The sequence below is a fragment of the Eubalaena glacialis genome, chromosome 5, assembly GCF_028564815.1.
Source record: "Eubalaena glacialis isolate mEubGla1 chromosome 5, mEubGla1.1.hap2.+ XY, whole genome shotgun sequence".
In the NCBI taxonomy this organism is placed as follows: Eukaryota; Metazoa; Chordata; class Mammalia; order Artiodactyla; family Balaenidae; genus Eubalaena; species Eubalaena glacialis.
In genome coordinates this window covers 112,742,277-112,763,052 of record NC_083720.1, presented here as the reverse complement: position 1 = coordinate 112,763,052, position 20,776 = coordinate 112,742,277, and the positions used below count along the sequence as shown (strand labels likewise).

The 20,776-nt window shown below is 37.9% G+C and overlaps 1 protein-coding gene across 1 annotated transcript in view; it reads right to left on the bottom strand.

Annotated features, from left to right (window-relative positions):
* Window positions 1–20,776, bottom strand: part of DCHS2 (dachsous cadherin-related 2) — a 305,470-nt gene that overhangs the window by 65,844 nt on the left and 218,850 nt on the right. Inside the window, exons 11-14 of the mRNA XM_061191590.1 lie at window positions 19,692–19,826; window positions 19,373–19,475; window positions 19,227–19,333; window positions 8,414–9,271 (exon numbers count right to left, since the gene is read on the bottom strand). Coding sequence (XP_061047573.1) covers window positions 8,414–9,271; window positions 19,227–19,333; window positions 19,373–19,475; window positions 19,692–19,826 — 1,203 coding nt within the window. The remainder of the gene's footprint in view (window positions 1–8,413; window positions 9,272–19,226; window positions 19,334–19,372; window positions 19,476–19,691; window positions 19,827–20,776) is intronic.

The window sequence follows — 20,776 nt, the reverse complement described above, 5'->3', positions numbered from 1 at the left end:
TTCTTCAGGAGCCATCTTTGTTTATACTAAGGACCACCCATTTTGCTTGTCAAAGGCAGAATATTCTCTCTTTGCATTTTTGCTGTAACTATCCTAATGTATCCAAAACAAGTGGATGTCTCTTGCAGAATAGGTGGAAGGTCTTATCCACAGACAGGCAATACCAATATAGTTCAAAAATATTAACCCTCAGGACAAGAACAGAGTTGGATGAATGGCACTACTCAGCTTTAAGACTATAAAGCTACAGTAATCAAGACAGTGTGGTATTAGTGAAAGAATAGACAAATAGACCAATAGAAGTGAATAGAGAGCCCAAAATAGACCCATGTAAATACAGTCAATTGATCTTTGACAAAGGAGCAAAGGCAATACAATGGAGAGTCTTTTCAATAAATGGTGGTAGAACAACTAGGCTTCCACATGCCAAAAAAAAAAAAAAAAAAAAACCTGCACACAGACCTTCCACCCTTTAAAAAATTAACTCAACATGGGTTACAGACCTAAATTCAAAATGTTAAAACAAAAAACTCCTAGACACTGGAGGAAACCTAGGTGACTCTGGGTTTGGTGATAACTTTTTAGATACCACGCTAAAGGCAGGATCCCTGAAAGATAGAATTAATATGTTGGTTTTTATTAAAATTAAAATTTTCTGCTCTGCAAAAGACAATGCCAAGAGAATTAAAAGACAAGACATATTCTGGGAGAAAACATTTGCAAAAGATATATCTGATAAAAGCCTGCTATCCAGAATATACAAAGAACTCTAAAAAGTCAACAATAAGAAAACAAACAACCTGACTAAAAATGGACAAAAGACCTTAAAAGACACTCAACAAAGGAGATATACAGATGGAAAGTAAGCATATGAAAAGATGTTCCCCATCATATGTCATCAGGGAAATGCCAATTAAAATGAGATACAACCACACATCTATTAGAATGGCCAAAATATACAACACTGAAAACACCATATGCTGGCAAGGATGTGGAGCAACAGGAACTCTCATTCATTGCTGTAGGAAATCAAAATGGTACAGCCACTTTGGAAGACAGTTTGGTATTTTCTCACAAAACTAGACATACTCTAACCATAAGACCCAGGAATCAAACTCCTTGGGATTTACCCAAAGGAGTTGGAAATTTATGTCTATACAAAAACCTGTACATTGGTTTCTGTAGCAATTTTATTCATAATTGCCAAAACTTGGAAGCTACCAAGATGTCCTTCAGTAGATGAATAGATAAATAAACTGCAATATCTAGACAATGGAATATTATTCAGTGCTGAAAAGAAATGAGCTATCAAGCAGTGAAAAGATATGGAAGAAACTTATGCACATATTACTAAGTAAAAGAAGCTAATTTTAATAGGCTACATACTGTATGATTTCAACTACGTGACATTCTGCAAAAGGCAACATTATGGAGACAATAACAAGATCAGTGGTTGCCTGGGTTTGGCGCTGGGGGTATGGGGGAAAGGATGAACAGACAGAGCATGTTTTTTTTTAGGGCAGTGAAACTACTCTGTATGATACTATATTGGTGGATACATGTCATTATACATTTGTCCAAACCCATAAAATGTAAAACAACAAGGGTGAACCCTAATGTAAACTATAGACTTTGGGTCATTATGACGTATCAGTGTAGGTTCCCTGATTTTAATAAGTGTGCCACTCTGGGAAGGATGCTGATAATGAGAGAAGGAATGCATGTACTGGGGCAAGGGGTACATGAGAAATCTCTGTATCTTCCCCTCAATTTTACTGTGTACCTAAACAGTCTTTAAAAAGTAGTTGTTAAAAAACATTAACCCTCTTACATCACTAAACAAAATATAATGGTTCAGAAGAGAGTTATGCAAAATCACCTGAAAAAACAGAATCGGTCCGATGGCAGAAGGCTTGATGGAGGTGTTAAGACACCAAAAGAAGGTATGTGTGGCCAAAAGGAAGTCAATGAGCAGAAATGACACAAATGAACTTATTTAACAAAACAGAACAAAACAGACTCACAGACTTAGAAAACAAACTTATGGTTACCAAAGGGAAAAGGTGGGGAGGGAGATAAATTAAGAGTTTGGGTTTAACATATACAAACTACTATATTTAAAATAGATAACCAACAAGGACCTACTGTATAGCACAGGGAACTCTGCTCAATATTCTGTAATAACCTAAATGGGAAAAGAATTTGAAAAAGAATAGATATATGTATATGTATAACTGAATCACTTTGCTGTACACCTGAAACTAACACAACATTGTAAATCAACTCTACTCCAATATAAAATAAAAAATTTTTAAAGTAAAAAAATAAAAAGCAAGTTAATGAGCAACGGAAGACCAGACAGTCATGAAGGCATCACAAAATTCTACTTGGCAGTGCTGCATGAGTTCTTTCTGAAGAAAGGGTAACACAGGCTGATGACATTCAACACTTGAATCACATCCTGCTTGAACTATTTAGGATTAACAAGCAACCTTCTGAGTACAGTTTGGGTTCCTGTGTCCTTTTTCCTACAAAGAGAGAGCTGGTCATCCTGACATGACTACTATAATCCACATGGCAATCATAGTTCTTCTGTAAATAAAGGAACTGCACTCTCGCTTATGTATCAGTCTCCTTCCTAACAGTTAGTAACCCCCAACCTCAGGGGAAGAACTCCCTGGTTTGTTAAGATGAGGCCTTGAGCCAGATGGCCAAGGCTCAGATGTGGGACTGGGGTTAATTAACAAAAATGAAAAATTCCTTGTGAGATGTTCATTTTCTTTTGAGAGGACTTGACCTTGTAAGGCCTTTTTCCTTCTGTCTCCTCCAGAGCTATCTTAGAATCATAGGTAAGGTGATGGAATTTGACAGTTTGCCAATGGCTAGTTAGATGGCACTGATTCCAGTGAATTTCATTCCAAACAGGAGACTGGCCTTAAAGAATGGAATAGGAATGATAGATACTATTTGCTTCCCTCTTTTCATTATCATAAGTTATACGTTGGACCCTGTTCCAAAGCCGTGGATGACATAGAGACAGCACTTCCAAAATTATGGGAACTCTGTCACCTTGGAAAGTATAATTCTTACCTGGTTTGGGGACCAGGTGGAACAGAAAGGAGTGGTAGGGATTTAGAAACTGCAAATATTTCATTGCTGTTAAATAACTAAGTAACAACTGGTTGTTCTGGTGTGAATGTATAGCCAGCTAACTTTATAGAATTCAATCAAGGATTTGGGACAGAAAGAAGGTAACAATAACAATGAAAACTGTGACTAGTACACTCACATGACCTCACTTGATCCTTATGGTTTCTCTGTGAGTCAGTTGTTATTATTTCCACTCTCTAGAAGGAGAAAGAGAACTTGCCCATCCTGGACAGGAGAGCAGTAGAGACTCACTCAGCTACATTAAGTCCTATAGCAATGTCCATACTCCACATACATGTGCCCAACCTTACCGACAGTAGGAGCCAGAATTCTGGATCAATTGCCAAAGGGCCAGAAGAAAAGTTTTCCTCCAAAATATCAAGATCTAATTTGTTTATGAGACAATAGTAAATATATTTTACTAGTTGGAATACACTCCTGTATCATCATCATGTTTTCATTTTATCTCAAGTCTTTTAATGTCTGACTCTTCCATTTTTAATCAGGGTATCAATGCAATTCATAATTTCAATTTTTCCTCTCTAGTAATTATTAAAAATGCATGAAGTTGTGAAAAGTCCACATTGGGGACTACGGTTGCTGATTCACCCTCATTGGTATAACCAAAGCTCTGGAAGTGAAACAGAAGAAATAAAAGCTGGCTTCTAGAAGGTTCATTTAAATGGTTTAATGGATTGGAATGTCATGGACAACCAAGTGGTTTATATTTCACTTCAAAAAGATTCAGAATGGTTATATTTCCTCTCATGTGGGTAGAAAAGGAACAGCAAGTGGTAAGGGTAAAGAGTGGGGAATCATTTGGGCTTCAGCTTTTCTTGTCACCTTGCTGTTTGGCCAACCTCTCTCTTACAGGCAACTGGCACCTTCTGAAATGACTCTTTCTGTGAATAAATGAACATTTCATGACTTAAAGAGACCTTACCTACTGAAGGGTTTCTTCTAAAGTGCTATAAACTATAAAAAATTATATATATGTATGTATATATATATAAATCTATTATTGAACTATGTACTGTTTTAAACAATAGAAGTGTTAAGTTTAATGTTGTTAATAGATGAAAATAATGTCAATCAAAACTCAAACTTGTGGGCTTTCCAAGAAAGAAATGTTAAACAAATATAAATACATTGGAGTTATTTATTTTAACGTTTTATTTTCTTTAAAAAAATCTAAATGTTAAAAGCAGTTTAGGGTAATAGGATTTATGATGATACAGAACATAATTCAGTCGGGATGTCAGGCAGTGCCTGCCGGATGGGATGCTTGAGTGAGCCACAGATGATGTGAGATTCCAATAGGCACATATGTTTCTTTTGAAAATAAAGATTAAAATTGCAGATGTATTTGGGACAGAAATAATTCTGGAAGTTATAAACTGCTATTAAATAATTTATATCAAGGCCATCCTAACACTGATCAATGGGTTTACAATCTCTTAAAACCACTGGAATCCAAATTTTAAAAAAAATCACCTTCTGATGTCCATGATATGATCTGGTAATATGTACGAAATTCATGCTCCAGGCAAAGCTTTGGCCAGCTTGAAATATTTGGGGCATATGTCAATCAGTACGTTACGCACTTTGTCGTCATTGTTCACTGGGGCCTAGGGAATCCTGCCGACCCCGGTGTAGGTTAGCTGCATCTAATCAGATTCAACAGCCTTCTTAACCACCATCCTTTCCTTCTCTCGTTCTCCTTCCTGTCATATGCTGCAGCTTTTAGGCTACTCTCCCCTTAGGCTCCATGCCCTTCACACGTCATAGCTACTCTTCAAAGCAAGGTCCCAACCCATTGCTTCCTATGTCTTGAAATGTACACCTACCTGGATATTTATGGGTACCATATGCTGTATTACTGCCAGGTATTAACCTTGCTTATGTGTAAGATTTAATAAACAAATTTTAAGAGTGTTAAGTTCTATTAAAAAGGTAGCAGTCAAATTTAGTTCAGTAATTCTAAATACAAGAGGACTAAGAAGGACAACTCTAATCAGAGGTCAAAGAAAACACAATGATGCGATAGCAGAATAGAGGCTTCTGCCCATGTATTCATTAGCTTTTCTGAATGAACTGAAACAGGAGGCCCACCTTCAGAGGTAAGAAAGTAATTTAGTCTTCACTGTCTTCTGCCCTAGTTTTTTTTAAATCTCAGACCAGGTTACTCTTCGCCACATTGATTACTCCCAACTGTTACGGCTGGGGGTAGACGGAAGGTTGAGTGATGGGAAACAGACCAAAGTAGGGGTAGTTTCCTTCCCGTAACGGCAACCGCTACCGACAGAGTGAGTCTCGGACACAGAAATGAATGGCGCACTGCAAAGATGAAAACAGGTGAATAATTTCCCCTTCCATGGCAGTTTTTATTAGGGTTATTATTAAATCATTTCTGAATTCAACCACAAATATTATTATACTTACTAACCCATAACTTAATTTCATATCGAAATATTTTCTTTGGGGTGCTTTAGATATTGACTTTTATTTAGGTTTAATACTGCAAACGAATTAATCATGGGTGACTTGAGAAAGGATACCTTAATTAGGAAATGGCCAGGCACATTACTCAATTTTTAGAAATTTCATTTACTAATGTGAAAAAGTGTGACACAACGATGAGTCCTGTGCCAATTCTTTTGAGTGATAATTTATTTAATGCCTACTACTCTGCAGAATTTATATTGGATGAGAATGTTCACTAGCCGTGGTTGGAAATCTCATTACGTGAAGAATAAGTGAAGAACTAGAGACGGGAAAACTATTTTGAGTAAAAGTCAAAGGCCCCCCAGTGATCTACAAGGCCCTGCCTGGTCTATTCGCTTCTGACCTCATTTTTTACCATTCTTCACTTTGCTTACTCTGCTTCAGTCACACAGTCCTCTTTGCTGTTCTTTGAGCAAACCAGGCGGGCTCCCACTGGATTTCTCCTTTTTTTTTGGAAATGCTCTTCCCCCAATTATATGAATGGCTACCTCCTCTCTTTAAGTCTTTGCCCAAATGTCACTTGCTCAATGATGCCTGCCCTAACCTGCTATCTAAAATTGCATTTGTGCCCTCCCCCAGCACCCCTTGCTCTGCTTCTTTATACCATAGTTCTTAAAACTGTTTAACATACACTACACTTTAGTTATTTATTACATTCATTGATATTGTCTCTTTACCCCTGCTAGAATGTAAGCCTCACAAGGACAAGCATCTTTGTTTTTTAGTTCACTAACATATCCCAATAGAAGAGGACCTGACACATAATACTCAATAAAAATTTTGTTGAAGGAGCAGATAAAATATCTGAAGAGCGACTGTGTAGATCAGTGGAGTGCTCCAGAGGGCAGGACTAGGATTTATGAACAGACATAAAGGAGGCAGATCTGGGTTTAATGCAGGAATGACTTTTCAAATGAAAAGGTTTTCCAACATTGTCATGCAATCAAATCACCTGCAGAGTTTGTTAAAAACGGCAGTTCCTGGACCCCAGACCTACTGAAGCAGAAACTTCAGGGATCATCACAGAGTGCCTGTTTCACACCCAAGTTCAAGAACCACTGTCCTAAACTCTCAGTCACTGAAATATTCAAGTAGAGACTGAAAGGTCATGTGTCAAGGGTATTTAAGAAAAAAATGTTTATATGTTCATTGCAGACAAAAGCTGGGCTCAAAAATTCTGTGATTTTATCAGATCAATTTCAAGATCGATTCATATATTTTGTGCTGTTATTATTTAGAAAATGTCACCTTTCCTTTCTATCAGACTCTGCTCTGGGGTTGGGATGTATACCTCTTCAGAGGTACAGAAACAGAGCTCTAAGGAGTATCTCATGTTATTTAACATTTAACTCTTATGCAGAAATCTCATCACACCTAAGTATATGGGTGGACATTTCTAGTTATTTTGGAAGTTGCTATTATTTCATTTAATTAAGGTAATTGCAATTTACCCTTAATTATGTTTAGAATCAATAAGGGGCCTTCCAAATAAGCAGCCCATTAGATAACCATAATTCAAAAGAAGATCAAAGTCAGGTTAATAATCTGCAACTGAGAAGAACCCTAATTTGACATTCGATATTAAATTGAGTATTCTCTTTTCATAAAGAATATAATGTGTAACAAAATATTTTCACTATGAAATGTATAGATCAATTTCAGAAAAATGAAGGTTGCCTTTTAAGTAGTGGTTGTTGTAGGTACGGAAAAAGTGAAACTGAATCCAAAATGACAAAACAAAAACAAAAAAATGACTGGAGAAAGCAAACAGCACACATCAGACTGTCGCAGGCAAACTCCTTTTCTCCCAAGCCCTGGAGTCCATGTGCTTTGCCCTCTGGCTGGCTGAAAGGTTCAGAAGATTTATTTCTCAACTCTCTAGTTAGATATAATTACCTAGATTGGATTTCTTTCAATCCACAACTATATACAAATGGGTTTTTTTGCTTTGGGATAGGAAGATCATTTAAATTAATTTTTTTAATGTTTCCCATTATGGCATGCATTTGAGTAGGGAAATAACTGGAAAATAATTTAGCATTATGAGGAAAAATAGTTACAGTTCACTGAAGCCTGTTCTGAGTAGTATAATCTGTGCCAAATTCTTTGAAGATCAGATATTACTGCACTGTTTGAAAGCAATGCTGACTGTATCAAAATGAAGTATAATATAAAATGAAGTATAATAATAATAATAACAGCAGTTCCCATATATTACATGTTGATTCTGAGTCAGATACTGTTTTAAGTGCTTTATATGAACTGGCTTATTCAGTCCTATACCCTAATGAGGTAGGCACCAAACTTATCCTTAATTTGCAGATTAGGAAACTGAGGCAGAGACATCCAGCTGCCCGAGGACATGCAGTGGCAGTCACTGAACCACAACATACTTCACCTTTCATTGTACTTCTAGGAAAGTACTTTAGGAAATGTACAGTTGTTCAGAATTCATAAACATTTAAATAAAAGGGTTTTTATTTGAGATTTTAAATTTAAGTTAAACTTTAAGAGCCTTGAATGATTTATCTTTCAGTATTTTTACTACCTTTTGCTGTCTTTAAAGGGGAGTGTGTGTGCGTGTTTTACTGTATTTGAGTATATTTTTCTAATGACATATTTTGAATGAAAGTTGGCATATCAAGAATTGGCTGGACTCAAAAATTCATAACTGAACTGTGATAGCACTCGTTCTATAATCCTTAGTTTTAAGCATTTTGTCAAAACTGGGACAATGTACAAAACATTTGACACTCACCTGCCTCACAATTTTCGGGCACAATCCCATTATACAGATGCTGGCTGAAGGAAATCCTTACATCTTCTCCTTCCATGTGAATGACCAAGAGACCAGTGGTTGTCCTAGCTGGGAACCCCTGGTCCACAACTTTTAACTGCAGCCAGATAGGAAAATATTCTGAAGCTGGGTTTTGCTGAAGTTGAATTTCTCCTGTGTATTCATTAATAGAAAACACTGACTGGGGCTCTGCAAAACTAAATATGACAGTTCCATTGGGTCCCAAGTCTGGGTCACTGGCTCTCAGGATGGCAGTCATCTGGTTAGTAGGTGACTGGGGGGAAAGAAAAATATCAAAGGGGTTCTGTTCCCAAACTGGATCATTGTCATTAACATCAGTGACATGTACTTTTATGATCACTGTGGTGCTTCTTGAGCCCTGGACACCACAGTCTCTGGCCACAGCCTTAAATGTATGCTCAGCTCTGGCTTCTCGGTCAAGGATGTGGCTGGTTCTCAATGTGCCCACTACGGGATCAATGGTGAATGCCCCGGAAGCCTCATCCACCAGAGAATACTCAGTTTTCCCATTCAGACCTTCATCTTTGTCCACAGCAGAAAGCACAAGAACCACGGTTCCCACTTGAGCATCCTCTCTCACAGAGGCCTGGTAATGGAGCCTGGAGAAGGAAGGACTGTGGTCATTGTCGTCCAGAACTCTGACTTGCAGCTGCACCATGGAGCTCCGGGGTGGATCCCCCAGATCGGAGCACAGGATGACTAGGGTGAAGTTGCTGACTTGCTCCCGGTCCAAAGCACGAGTAATTGAGAGTTCTCCTGATGTTTCATTAATAGCAAAGTACTCATCAGTATTTCCGTCTAGTAAAGAAAACAAATTCAAAATACATTTGAATTCAAAAAGTAGCAGCCCTTTGCCATGAATATATATATTCATTCAACAAATATTTATTTCCTGATTATTACATCCTAGAACTTTTGTAAGTACTTTTGTAAGTACATGATAAGGTCCCTGTCCTCATGAAGTTTCTATTATCAGGAAATAAACAAAAAAATATAATTCAGTATCTATCTTAATTCAGTCAGTAATTCGAACACTTGCTTTGACTGATTTGCAGCAGTATGATTTGTGTGCAACTTCAACTTTTTATATTAATATATTTTTCCTCTTGGGAGGATTAAAATGTATGTTTTATGTGAAATAAAACAGTAGTCAGGTATAAGCAACAGGATACAATGTCCATTTTTAGATATCAATCAAAATATAACAGATTGATGTACAACAGCATATCTGTAATTTCCCCAAATGTTACTACAGACTGAATGCCGGTTATACTACTGCAGTAAGGCCTCTTCTATATTCCACGTCTTCTGTGCATGAATCATAACACTTCTGTTAGAGATACTGAAACATTTGTCTATCTCTTCCATAACATAAGCCAGGATTATGTTTTATTCTTCTCTATATCCTTCAAAAAAAATGTTCTTTTTGCTATTGTACATGGTACCAAGTAGAATAAAATTTTAAACTGAGCACAGGGATAAAAAGCTTCCAAAGGCATGTTAAAGTCACCCTAAAAATTAATTGGGAAAATGCGGTTCAATTACCTACCAGCCACATTCTTGGACGAGGGTCACCATTCCCAACAGTGTGGGAACTTACTGGAGCCTACCAGAGGCACATGGAAGAAGTGGAACAGCATTCTGAGAAAACAACAGCCACAGGTAGTGCTGGGGGCTGAGAAGGGACTGCATTTGTACGTCTTCATAAGATGTTTTAATTTGTACCAAACACAGGGATGGTGAGACAAACTACATTTCTGTGGCATTTGTGGTTGATAAAGCAATTCATTCCCTCAGTAAACATTTCAACAACACCTGTCATGTACCAAGTATGTGCTGGACACTGGGAATACGAGGAGTGGAAGATGTGATTCTGGCCTCCAAGAGTTTACAGTCCAGGAGGAAAGGCAGGTCAGTACCTGAACATTAAAATACAGTGTGAAACTCACACGTGCAGGGCGCTGGGAAGCATAGAGGATGAGCACAGGGTCTTGTGTTAGGATGGCCAGGAAATGCTTCTTAGAAAGAATGACATCAAAACTAACTCCTAAAGGGGAGGAAGCCAGGCTACAAGTCTCAGTGGAGGGGAGAGGGAAGAGGGACAAACCTGGGTTAAGTCCCAGGAATATGACAAATTAATCGTTGCAAACATTTTAGTGTGACTAGAACACTGGGTTCTCTGGGTATTTGAGTGTAGAGAGTAGGGAGACAGAGGGTCGACAGTGGCAAAAACATAAATCTGGAAGATAAGCAGGCATCCGATCATGAACTGCCCTGTGTACACTGCTGAAGACTATATTATCTTAAAATCTATTGGGAGGTCCTGCAGGATTGTAGACAGGAAAGCGTCATGAATCACATTTCTGTTTTAGGAAGAGTACAGGGCAGCAGTGTCAGAGCTTGATTAGACTAGAGGAAGATTAGGAGGCTACCATGGTATCTACGTGAGCAATGAGGAGGTTCTGCAATAATATGCCCCTGGAGGAAGTGGACACACTCCAGAGATATAGAGGAGGGTAATAAGGAGTAAGGAAGGGAAGACTCATAATCCGGCTTAAGGGGAAGACTCAAGGGTGTCAAGACTCAAGGGTGTCAAGACCAGCTGTCTTTAAAATGAGGTCTGAAGACCCTGGGGTTATATTAATTTATCTAAGGAGTATCTGGAAACAGGTAAATTTTAAGGTAATTTCCAGAAGTTCAGTTTATATATCTTTATTCCTAAAATTGTTCTGCCTAAGAAAACCCCTGGGATCTTGTGGGTTTGTCCTTCCCCAAATCAATTTTATAATCACCCTTCTTGCAAATTATAAAAGAAAGGTTCACCTCTCGCCCCTCCCAACCTGACCAAGGTGTACCACACCAGCGTGTGAAAGTTTCTAGGCTACCAAGCAAAGGGGAATTCCAAATATTGGTGTTTCATGTTGAAACAGGGACTGACGTTAATGCCTGGGAAATACATCCTTTTTATGTTGGAGAGGGTCTTTGCTATGAACTAAATTTTAGGACCTATTCAAGCTCATAAGTAGTAAACAAATAAAAAATAAAGACCATTAATTGATTTGGGGGCATATAACGCAGAAGGAGTTTAAGATATAAGTGTTACTACTATAACAACAATCTGTCTCCTATGTAAAAAATGTGAACAAGGATTCTGAGTGCTTACATCTGTAACAAGATTTTTTTAAGGGCATGTTGAACAAAAAAAGGCTGAAGATCACTGGCAGAGATTCTAGAAGAAGCCAGACCATGATGAAGTGAGTGAAAAGGGAGTGATGTTAAGTTCAGTTCTGGACACATTGATAATGAGATGCTGCTAGATATAAAAATTGGGTCCTTGAGGCTGTCAGAAAAAATAGTGAAACAATTTGAAACAGAAGGGAAAAAATAAGTGGGTGTCCTAGGGGTGAAAAAAAAAAAAAGATTAGGGTGTGACTAGTCTGGCTTTGCCATCTGAGTTGTCTTCCAGGTATTTTATCTTCATTATCTTTCAGGTATTTTATCTCTGTAAATTGTTGAAAACTAATACATAATGAGAATGGTTCTTGTTCACAGAAATTCAAATTAATTGTGTCTAGTGGAATGGCATTGATTACTATACTATGGATAGACCTCTTCTGCATTTCAGAATTTCTTATTTTTGCTCTGTGTGTGTATGTGTGTGTTTCTTACATTTCTCCTCGAACTAATTTTAACATCTTTTTGGTTTGTTTATTAGCTAATGAGTTGAATAAAAATCTTTGGAAGTTGTTAGTTTTATATTTGTATGAGAGTCATACAAATATGTCCTTTGATGGGGAGTTCTAGGGTGAGGATGGCACAGAGCAAAGTCCACAGTCCAACACAGGACATAAAGTGTGAACAAAAATGCTATTTCTGGTCAAAGGCACTGATCCTGATTCTGCTTTCTCACTGTAAAAAGAAGGAGAGAGAGAGTGGAAAATAAAAATGTATTAGGAGGTAGGATCAAGATGGTGGAGTGGGAAGAGTCTGAGCTCACCTCCTCTCAGGAAGACATCAAAACTACATAAAGAGAAACTCTCTCTGAGATTGACCTGAAGATTAGCAGAATGGCTCTTCTACAACCAAGATTACAAAGAAAGAACCATGTGGAGTCTGGTAGGAGGGGAGGAGAGGAAATCTAGTCAGGACCCACACCCCTGGTGTGTGACCCAGAAGAAGAGAAGGATTTCACAGGCTCAGGGATGCTCCCTCAGGGGTGAGGGGTTTGAGCCCCACATTGGGCATACCAGCCCTGGGGTACAGCACTGGGAATACAAGCCCCTTTAGGTGGTTTGAAAACCAGTGGGGCTTAATGGAAGCCTGTAGGAAACTGAGACTCTGCTCTTGAAGAGTGTGGACATTCACTTGTTTGTTCCCAGTCCCAGCACAGAGGCAGCAGACTGAAACATGCCTGGTGCTCTGGCCAGCCTGCTATGACTGCTCCAGTGCACCTTGCCCCTGTCTGAGACAGGCTCTTACCTCAGCCCCTCCTGCGCCAGCCCCACTCCTTGACAAGGCAGAAACCATCAGTGCACCTTGGGAGAAGCCAGGGCTTGCACCAGCCTCCTATTCCAGCCCTCTGGGTCCCAGCCCTACCCCTGGCCAAGGCAGAAACCTCTATAGCACCAAGGAGACACTAAGCTCACTCAGGATTGTGGCCCCAGCCCCTCAGACCCTGACCCCACCCCCTAACAGGGCAGTGACAGCTAGCACATCCCAAAAGAAATGTCCCATGATCACTTTAGATCCAGCTCTACCACTGAAGCTACTGGGCATAGGCAGACTGCATAGGGATGCTCCAACTGCTCCAACACAAAGACATGACTTCAAGACCTAGAAGGGTATGTTTTCCCTAATTTCATAGAGACAAACAAACAAAATGAGAAGAAAGTCATAGAGAGTCAAACAAAATGAGAAGACACAAGAACATGTTCCAAAGCAAAGAGCAATATAAAACACTGGGATGGGGAGGAGGGAAGCCTAATGAAACAGAGAGAAGTAATTTACCTGATAAAGGGTTCAAAGCAATAGTCATAAAAATGTTCACCAACCTTAGGAAAAGAATAGAGGAATACACTGAGAACTTCAACAAAGAACTAGGAAATATAAAAAAGAGCCAATTAGAACTGAAGAATACAATAACTGAAAGGAGAAATACACTAGAAGGAATTAACAGCAGATTAGGTGATACAGAGGAACACATAAATGACCTAGAAGACAGAATAGTGGAAATCACCCTATCAGAGCAGCAAAAAGAAAAAAAGTTTAATAAGGATTATTTAAGGGACCTCTAGAACAATATCAAGCATACTAACATTTGTGTTATAGGGGTCAGAGAGGAAGAGAGAGAAAAAAGGGGCAGAAAGCATATTTGATATAATTATAGCTGAAAACATCACTAACCTGAAAAGGAAATGTATCCAGGTCCAAGAATCACAGAGAGGCCTAAACAAGATGAACCCAAAGAGACTCACACTAAGTCATTTCATAATTAAAATGGAAAAAGTTAAAGAGTGAATGACAGAATTTTAAAGACAAGAAGAGAAAAACAGAGTCACATACAAGGGAACCACGATAAATATTAGCTTACTTTTTAGCAGAAATCTTGCAAGCCAGAGGGAGTAGCAAGACATATTTAAAGTGCTGAAAGGAAAGATCCTACAACCAAGAACACTCTACCCAGCAAGATTATCATTCAGAATTGAAGAAGAGATAAAGAGTTTCCCAGATAAGCAAAAACTAAAAGAGGTTGTTACCACTAAATTGGCCTTACAAGAAATGATAAAGTGTCTTCTTTAAGTGAAAAAGAAAAGGCTATAAAAAAAAAAATTTTTAAAGATGTGAAGAAAAAAAATCTCACTGATAAATATAAATAGTAAATAGTAAAGGCAGTGAATCAACCACTTAAATAAGCTAGTACAAAGGTTAAAAGATAAAAATTATAAAATCAACAATAACTATGATAAACACTGAAGGGATATAAATAAAGATGTAAAATATGACACCAAAACATAAAGCATGTTGGGAGTGGAGTGAAAAATGTAAAGCTTTTAGGATGTGTTTGAACTTAAACACTATCAGTTTAAAACAACTATATGTAATTGATATATATGAACCTCAGGGTAACCACAAATCAAAAATCTCCAATGGATATACAAAAAACAAAGAGAAAAGAACCCAAACATAAAACTAAAGAGAATAGTTAAACTGCGAGGGAATAGACTAAAGGAACAAGAAAAGAACAGAGAAGAACAATAAAAACAACCAGAAAACAAGTAACAATATGGCAGTAAGTACATATCTGTGAATAATTACTTTATGTAAATAGATTAAATACTCCAATCACAGGACATAGGGTGGCTGAATGGATAAGAAAACAAACCCATCTATATGCTGCCTACAAGAGACTCACTTCAGATCTAAAGACACATTCACCTGAAAGTAAAAAGATGGAAAAAGATACTCCATGCAAATGGAAATGAAAAGAAAGCTGGGATAACGATACGCATATCAGACAAAATAGACTTTAAAACAAAGTTAATAACAAAGACAAAGAAGGGCATCATATAAACGGGTCAATCCAAGAAGATATAACATTCATAAACATAAATGCACCTAGTACAAGAGCACCTAACTATCTAAAGCAAATATTAACACACATAAAGGGAGAAACTGACAGAAATACAATAACAATAGAGAAATTTAATACCCCATTTACATAAATGAACAGATCATCCAGACAGAAAATCAATAAGGGACACATTAAATGACACAGTAGATCAGAAGGAGTTAATAGATATCTACAAAACATTCCATTAAAAACAGCAGAAAACACATTGTTTTCAAGTGCACATAGAACATTCTCCAGGACAGATCACATGCTAGGCCACAAAAAAAATCTTCAATACATTTAAGAAGATTGAAATCATATCAGGCATGCATCTTTTCTGACCACAGTGGTATGAAACTAGAAATCAATTACAGGAAGGAAACTGGAAAACACACAAACATGTGGAGACTAAACAACATTCTACTAAAAAACCAATGGGTCAACAAAGAAATCAAAGAGGAAATAAAAAAAAAATCCTTGCGATGAATGAAGAGAAAAACACAACTTTCCAAAATCTATGGGACACAGCAAAAGCAGTTCTAAGAGGGAAGTTTATAGTAATTCAGGTCTAACTCAAGAAATGAGAAAAATCTTAAATAAACAACCTAACTTTCCATCTAAAGGAACTAGAAAAAGAAGTACAAAGCCCAAAGTCCACAGAAGGAAGGAAATAATAAAGATGAGAGCAGAAGTAAATAAAATAGAGACCAAAAAAAAAAAAAGAAAAAAAAAGAAAAGCTCAGTGAAACTGAGAGCTGGTTTTTTTTAAAGATAAACAAAATTGATAAAACTGTTAGCCAGACTCATCAAGAAAAGAAGAGAAAGTCTAAATAAATAAAATTAGAAATGAAAGAGGAGAAATTACCACTGATATCACAGAGATACAATCATAAGAGAATACTATTGACAGTTATACAGCAGCAAATTGGACAACTTAGAAGAAATGGAAGAATGCCTAGAAACATACACACTTCCAAGACCGAAGTAATGAAATTGAATCAATAATAAAAAAACTCCCAACAAATCAGAGTAGGACCAGACCAGAATTTGAGGGTTTCTATCAAACACTTAAGGAAGAGTTAATACCTATCTTTCCCAAACTATACCAAAAATTGAAGAGAAGGGAACACTTCCAAACTCATTCTATGAAGCCCTAATATCAAAACCAGACAAAGACACTACAAAAATAAATTACCAGGCCAATATTCCTGATGAACATAATGCAAAACCCTCAACAAAAATATTAGCAAACTAAATTCAACAATACATAAAAAGGATTTTTAATCATGATCAATTGAAATTTATTCCAGGGATGCAAGGATGGTTCAATATCTGCAAATCAATCAAGGTGTTACACCACACCAAAAAAGGGGAGGATAAAAGCCATATGATCATCTCATTTGACATAGAAAAAGCATTTGGCAGAACTCAACATCCATTTATGATAAAATCTCTTATCAAAGTTGGTAAAGATGAAACATACCTCAACATAATAAAGGCCATACATGACAAGCCCACAGCTGACATCAAACTCAACATTGAAAAGCTGAAAACTTTTCCTCTAAGATCAGGAATAAGACAAGCATTCCCACTCTCATCACTTCTATTTAACATAGTATTGGGAGTCATGGAGAGGGGCAAAGTGGGTGAAGGGGAATCATGGGTACAAACTACTAGGTATAAAATAAGTTACAAGGATGTAATGCACAGCACTGGGAATACTCAATATTTTATAATAACTTTGTATGGAGCGTAATCTATAAAAACATTGAATTATTATGTTGTACATCTGCAACTGTAAGTCTACTATACTTCAATTTTTAAAATGTCCTTTAATGGGACTTAGATCTAGGGTACAGTCAAGATAGGGAGATATTGAGGTCCAGTGGTAGCTGAAGACAGGAACTGGATGAAATGACCAGAAAGAGTGTGTCTACGAGAAAAGAAAAAGATATGCCAAAAAGATCCAGAAAACTCTAACAAGTCAGAGAACCACCAGAAGAACAAGGACACTGGGAAGACTTGTCTAGAAAGACAGATGAAGGACCAAAAGAAAGTAAGTGGCTTTCTGAAGTCAAGGTGAGACCAAGTGTCCAGGGCATGGTGCACAAAGACACAAAGCAATACAATTAAATTAAGAACTGAAAAAGATCCAACGCATTTGGCAACAATGGGATCTTTTATGTCTCTGGAAAGGGTAGTTTCAGTGGAGTGACTTCAGTGGAACACATTTTACAGCAGGCTAAGAAATGAAAGTAAAGACACAGAAACCAGAGTGTAGACAACAATTTTTAAGGAGTTTGATTGTGAAGGAAAAGAGACAGTGAGTGAAGGGAGACATCTATGATTTTCAAGATGGGAAATACTGATGGGAAAAGCCAGTAGAGAGGAACTGTTGACCATTTGGGAAAGGGAAGTGAATGGTCAGAAAGAATGTCCTTGATGCTGTGAGAGGGGACAGGTGCTGTCTGGGGATTGTTTGTAGCTGGTCCTCAACAAGATAAATACAAAGAAATTAAGAGTAAGCATTTAGAAAATCTTATAGCAACATGAGAGAATAATCTTATGTCTCCATAATACAGTAATAGTTTTTAAAAACTGGGGCTTGCATTTTGTATGCCTTTGATTTTTTCTCCCAGTAATTTATATTTATTGATTTTACAAAAGTATCAGTCACAACAGATTGGAAATTTCGAAAAACACAAACCCTGGTCCTTAACCACAATTGGTTTGAGAAGTTCTAGAAAACAGGTAGAGTTTACAGAGGAGGAAAATCATCTATTCCACTGCAACAGTAAGAAAGAGGTAAGAATTGGCCTTATTCTTAAAATTGGGCTCCTCAAAGTTATTTTGAGGGAGTATCATTCTTTTGGATGGTAGTATGAAATATGTGTAAACATTTAAGATAGATATGTCCTTGGACATGATAATCCAGTCACATTTATCATAAGGAAGTAATTGGGTGTGTTCACTACAGCATTTTTATAATAGTAGACTGTTCAATAATTAAATTAGCATAAATGGGGATGAGTGAGATAAATGATGTTATACATATGCATACTAGAAATGCTAATATATGTGTATATTCACTGACATGAATCATTTATACAGTATATTGGTTTTAAAATGAGATAATGAAATAGCATACATAAATTATTCAATAGTGTAAGATTGGTGTCTGCATTCTCTGAGGTTCATGGAAAAGTGTTTTTCAAAAATATCAAGTTACTTATCTCTGCAAGATATAAGATTTTTGCTTACTATTTTGTTTTTCATAAATTGTATATATATTCTACAATCATATATCATTTTATAATCAGGGAAAAGACAATAAAACTATTCTCATTTTGGAGTAAAATGGGTGGTACATAGAAAACATGGTTTGGTTATAGGATTTTTAGTAAATAGAGAGTGATAACTTCCAGAAGCTAGTCTCAAAGCTCTTTTTATTAAACAGCTTCCCTTCATCAGAAGCAGTCTCTGAAACATTACTCTAGCCTCATCTCATATCATTCCATGTGTACTCTGACATGTGCTAAAAATTGGATTCTTCACTTTTTTTCAGGTGAATAAGATGTGGCCTTCTCAAGCTTGCCATGCTAATGCTAACATTATTCTGCCAGAAACCTTATGTCTCTCATCTGAAGGGAACAATATTACAAAATTATCTTCTAGTGTAGAAGTTCCTAAAGACTTTGATCTCTGGGGTATTGTTGTAGATCTGAAGTGTTTCATTGGTCTGCAGATCTGGGAATTGTTTTTCTACTCATGTCCTCTAGGCCTGAAAGAAAGTCTTGACTGCTCAAAATAATAAAAATAAGTGATCATACGAGAGAAGTGAAAATAGAAAAAAGTGAAAATAGAAAAAAAAAAGCTACCTGTTCCATCTGTACATGCACTAATATTAGTGGATTACTAACAACGAGAGTTGTCAAGGGCAGATTTTTGAGGAGTTTGGAGGGCACTGGATCAGGGTGGCTGTGGGGAGGAGGAGAGGAGACCCAGGGCACCAATCAGTTCTTAGCAGGTGTGCGTTCTGTAGACACTGCACTAGATACCAAATGCTGAATGCATTCCATGAAGTGTGTGTCAACCGAGTTGGTATCCTGGGGAGGGGGGGATTTAAATAAAGATAATACTTACCAATTATGTGATACCTGACAGCTCCGTTATTGCCAGCATCCATATCAGAGGCCAAAACAGTGTAGACAAGCCCTGGCTCTTGGTTTTCCAGAACCTCAATGTCATGCCTGGGGACAATAATCTCCGGTGCATGATCAATGTCATGCCTGGGGACAATAATCTCCGGTGCATGATCGTTTTCATCTCCCACAGTGCAGAGAATTGTTGTAGTCCCAGACAGAGCAGGGGCTCCCCCATCACGTACAAGTACTGACAAGGAACAAAAGACGGCACAGATGGTGGCCATTAATTCATACCTAAAATATGCTGCCCTAACCAGACAGCAACAGAGCAAATTAACCGGGTAGCACTGGGTCAATAATATTTTATTTAAAGACAACTTACTGAAATGTAAAATTTCACCTCTCAATGGCCTGCTGCCTATTTTTGTTTTTGTTTGTTTAGCACAGTCAAGAGATCCCTTACCTTGAAGGGTGAGGACTTCCTGAACTTCTCTGTCAAGTGTGGTGGTTGTCACCACCTCCCCAGTGTCAGGATTTATCTCGAACAACCCGAATAAAGCGCCTGGCATGATTTCAAACTGAAGCTTAGAATTGATTCCTAAAGGAAAATATAGAGGAAAAACTCAGCCATTATCCCCTTGGAATCCATCTGTCTCTTCTCCTTTTTCCTATGAACAATTAAGGCCATAGATAAAAAAGGCAAGACACGTAACCTTCAAATTAAGGTCAGAAACAAAAACAAAAATTTAAAACAACTCTTTTGGCTGTTCTTGCTAAATAAAAACCTTCAGGGCTGAAATGCTGGATTTTCAAAAATCCTTCCCACAGTGAATGCTTAAGATTTTCTCCCTCCCATAAAAAAATTTCTTATGAGTGTGCAACCCTACAACATATTCCTAATTACTCCTGCTAACACCCGATTGTGATTTAATGGCATCATTATAAGCTTGCAGGGCAAATGACAAATTTTGTAGGTGGACCCTCTGTTTAAAAGCTTGTGCCCAAAGAGCTTCAAGATGGAGAAAGAGTAACACATGGAGATCACCCTCCTCCCCACAAATACATCAGAAATACATCTACATGTGGAACAACTCCTACAGAACACCTACTGAATGCTGGCAGAAGACCTCAGACTTCCCAAAAGGCAAGAAACTCCCCACATACCTGGGTAGGACAAAAGAAAAAAAAAAAAAAAGACACAGAGACAAAAGAATAGGGACGGGACCTGCACCAGTGGGAGAGAGCTGTGAAGGAGGAAAGGTCTCCACACACTAGGAAGCCCCTTCGTGGGCAGAGACTGTGGGTGGCGGAGGGGGGGAAGCTTTGGAGCCACGGAGGAGAGCACAGCAACAGGGGTGTGGAGGGCAAAGTGGAGAGATTCCCGCACAGAGGATCGGTGCCAACCAGCACTCACCAGCCCGAGAGGCTTGTCTGCTCACCTGCCAGGGCAGATGGGGGCTGGGAGCTGAGGCTCAGGCTTTGGAGGTCGGATCCCAGGGAGAGGACTGGGATTGGCTGCGTGAACACAGCCTGAAGGAGGCTAGTGCA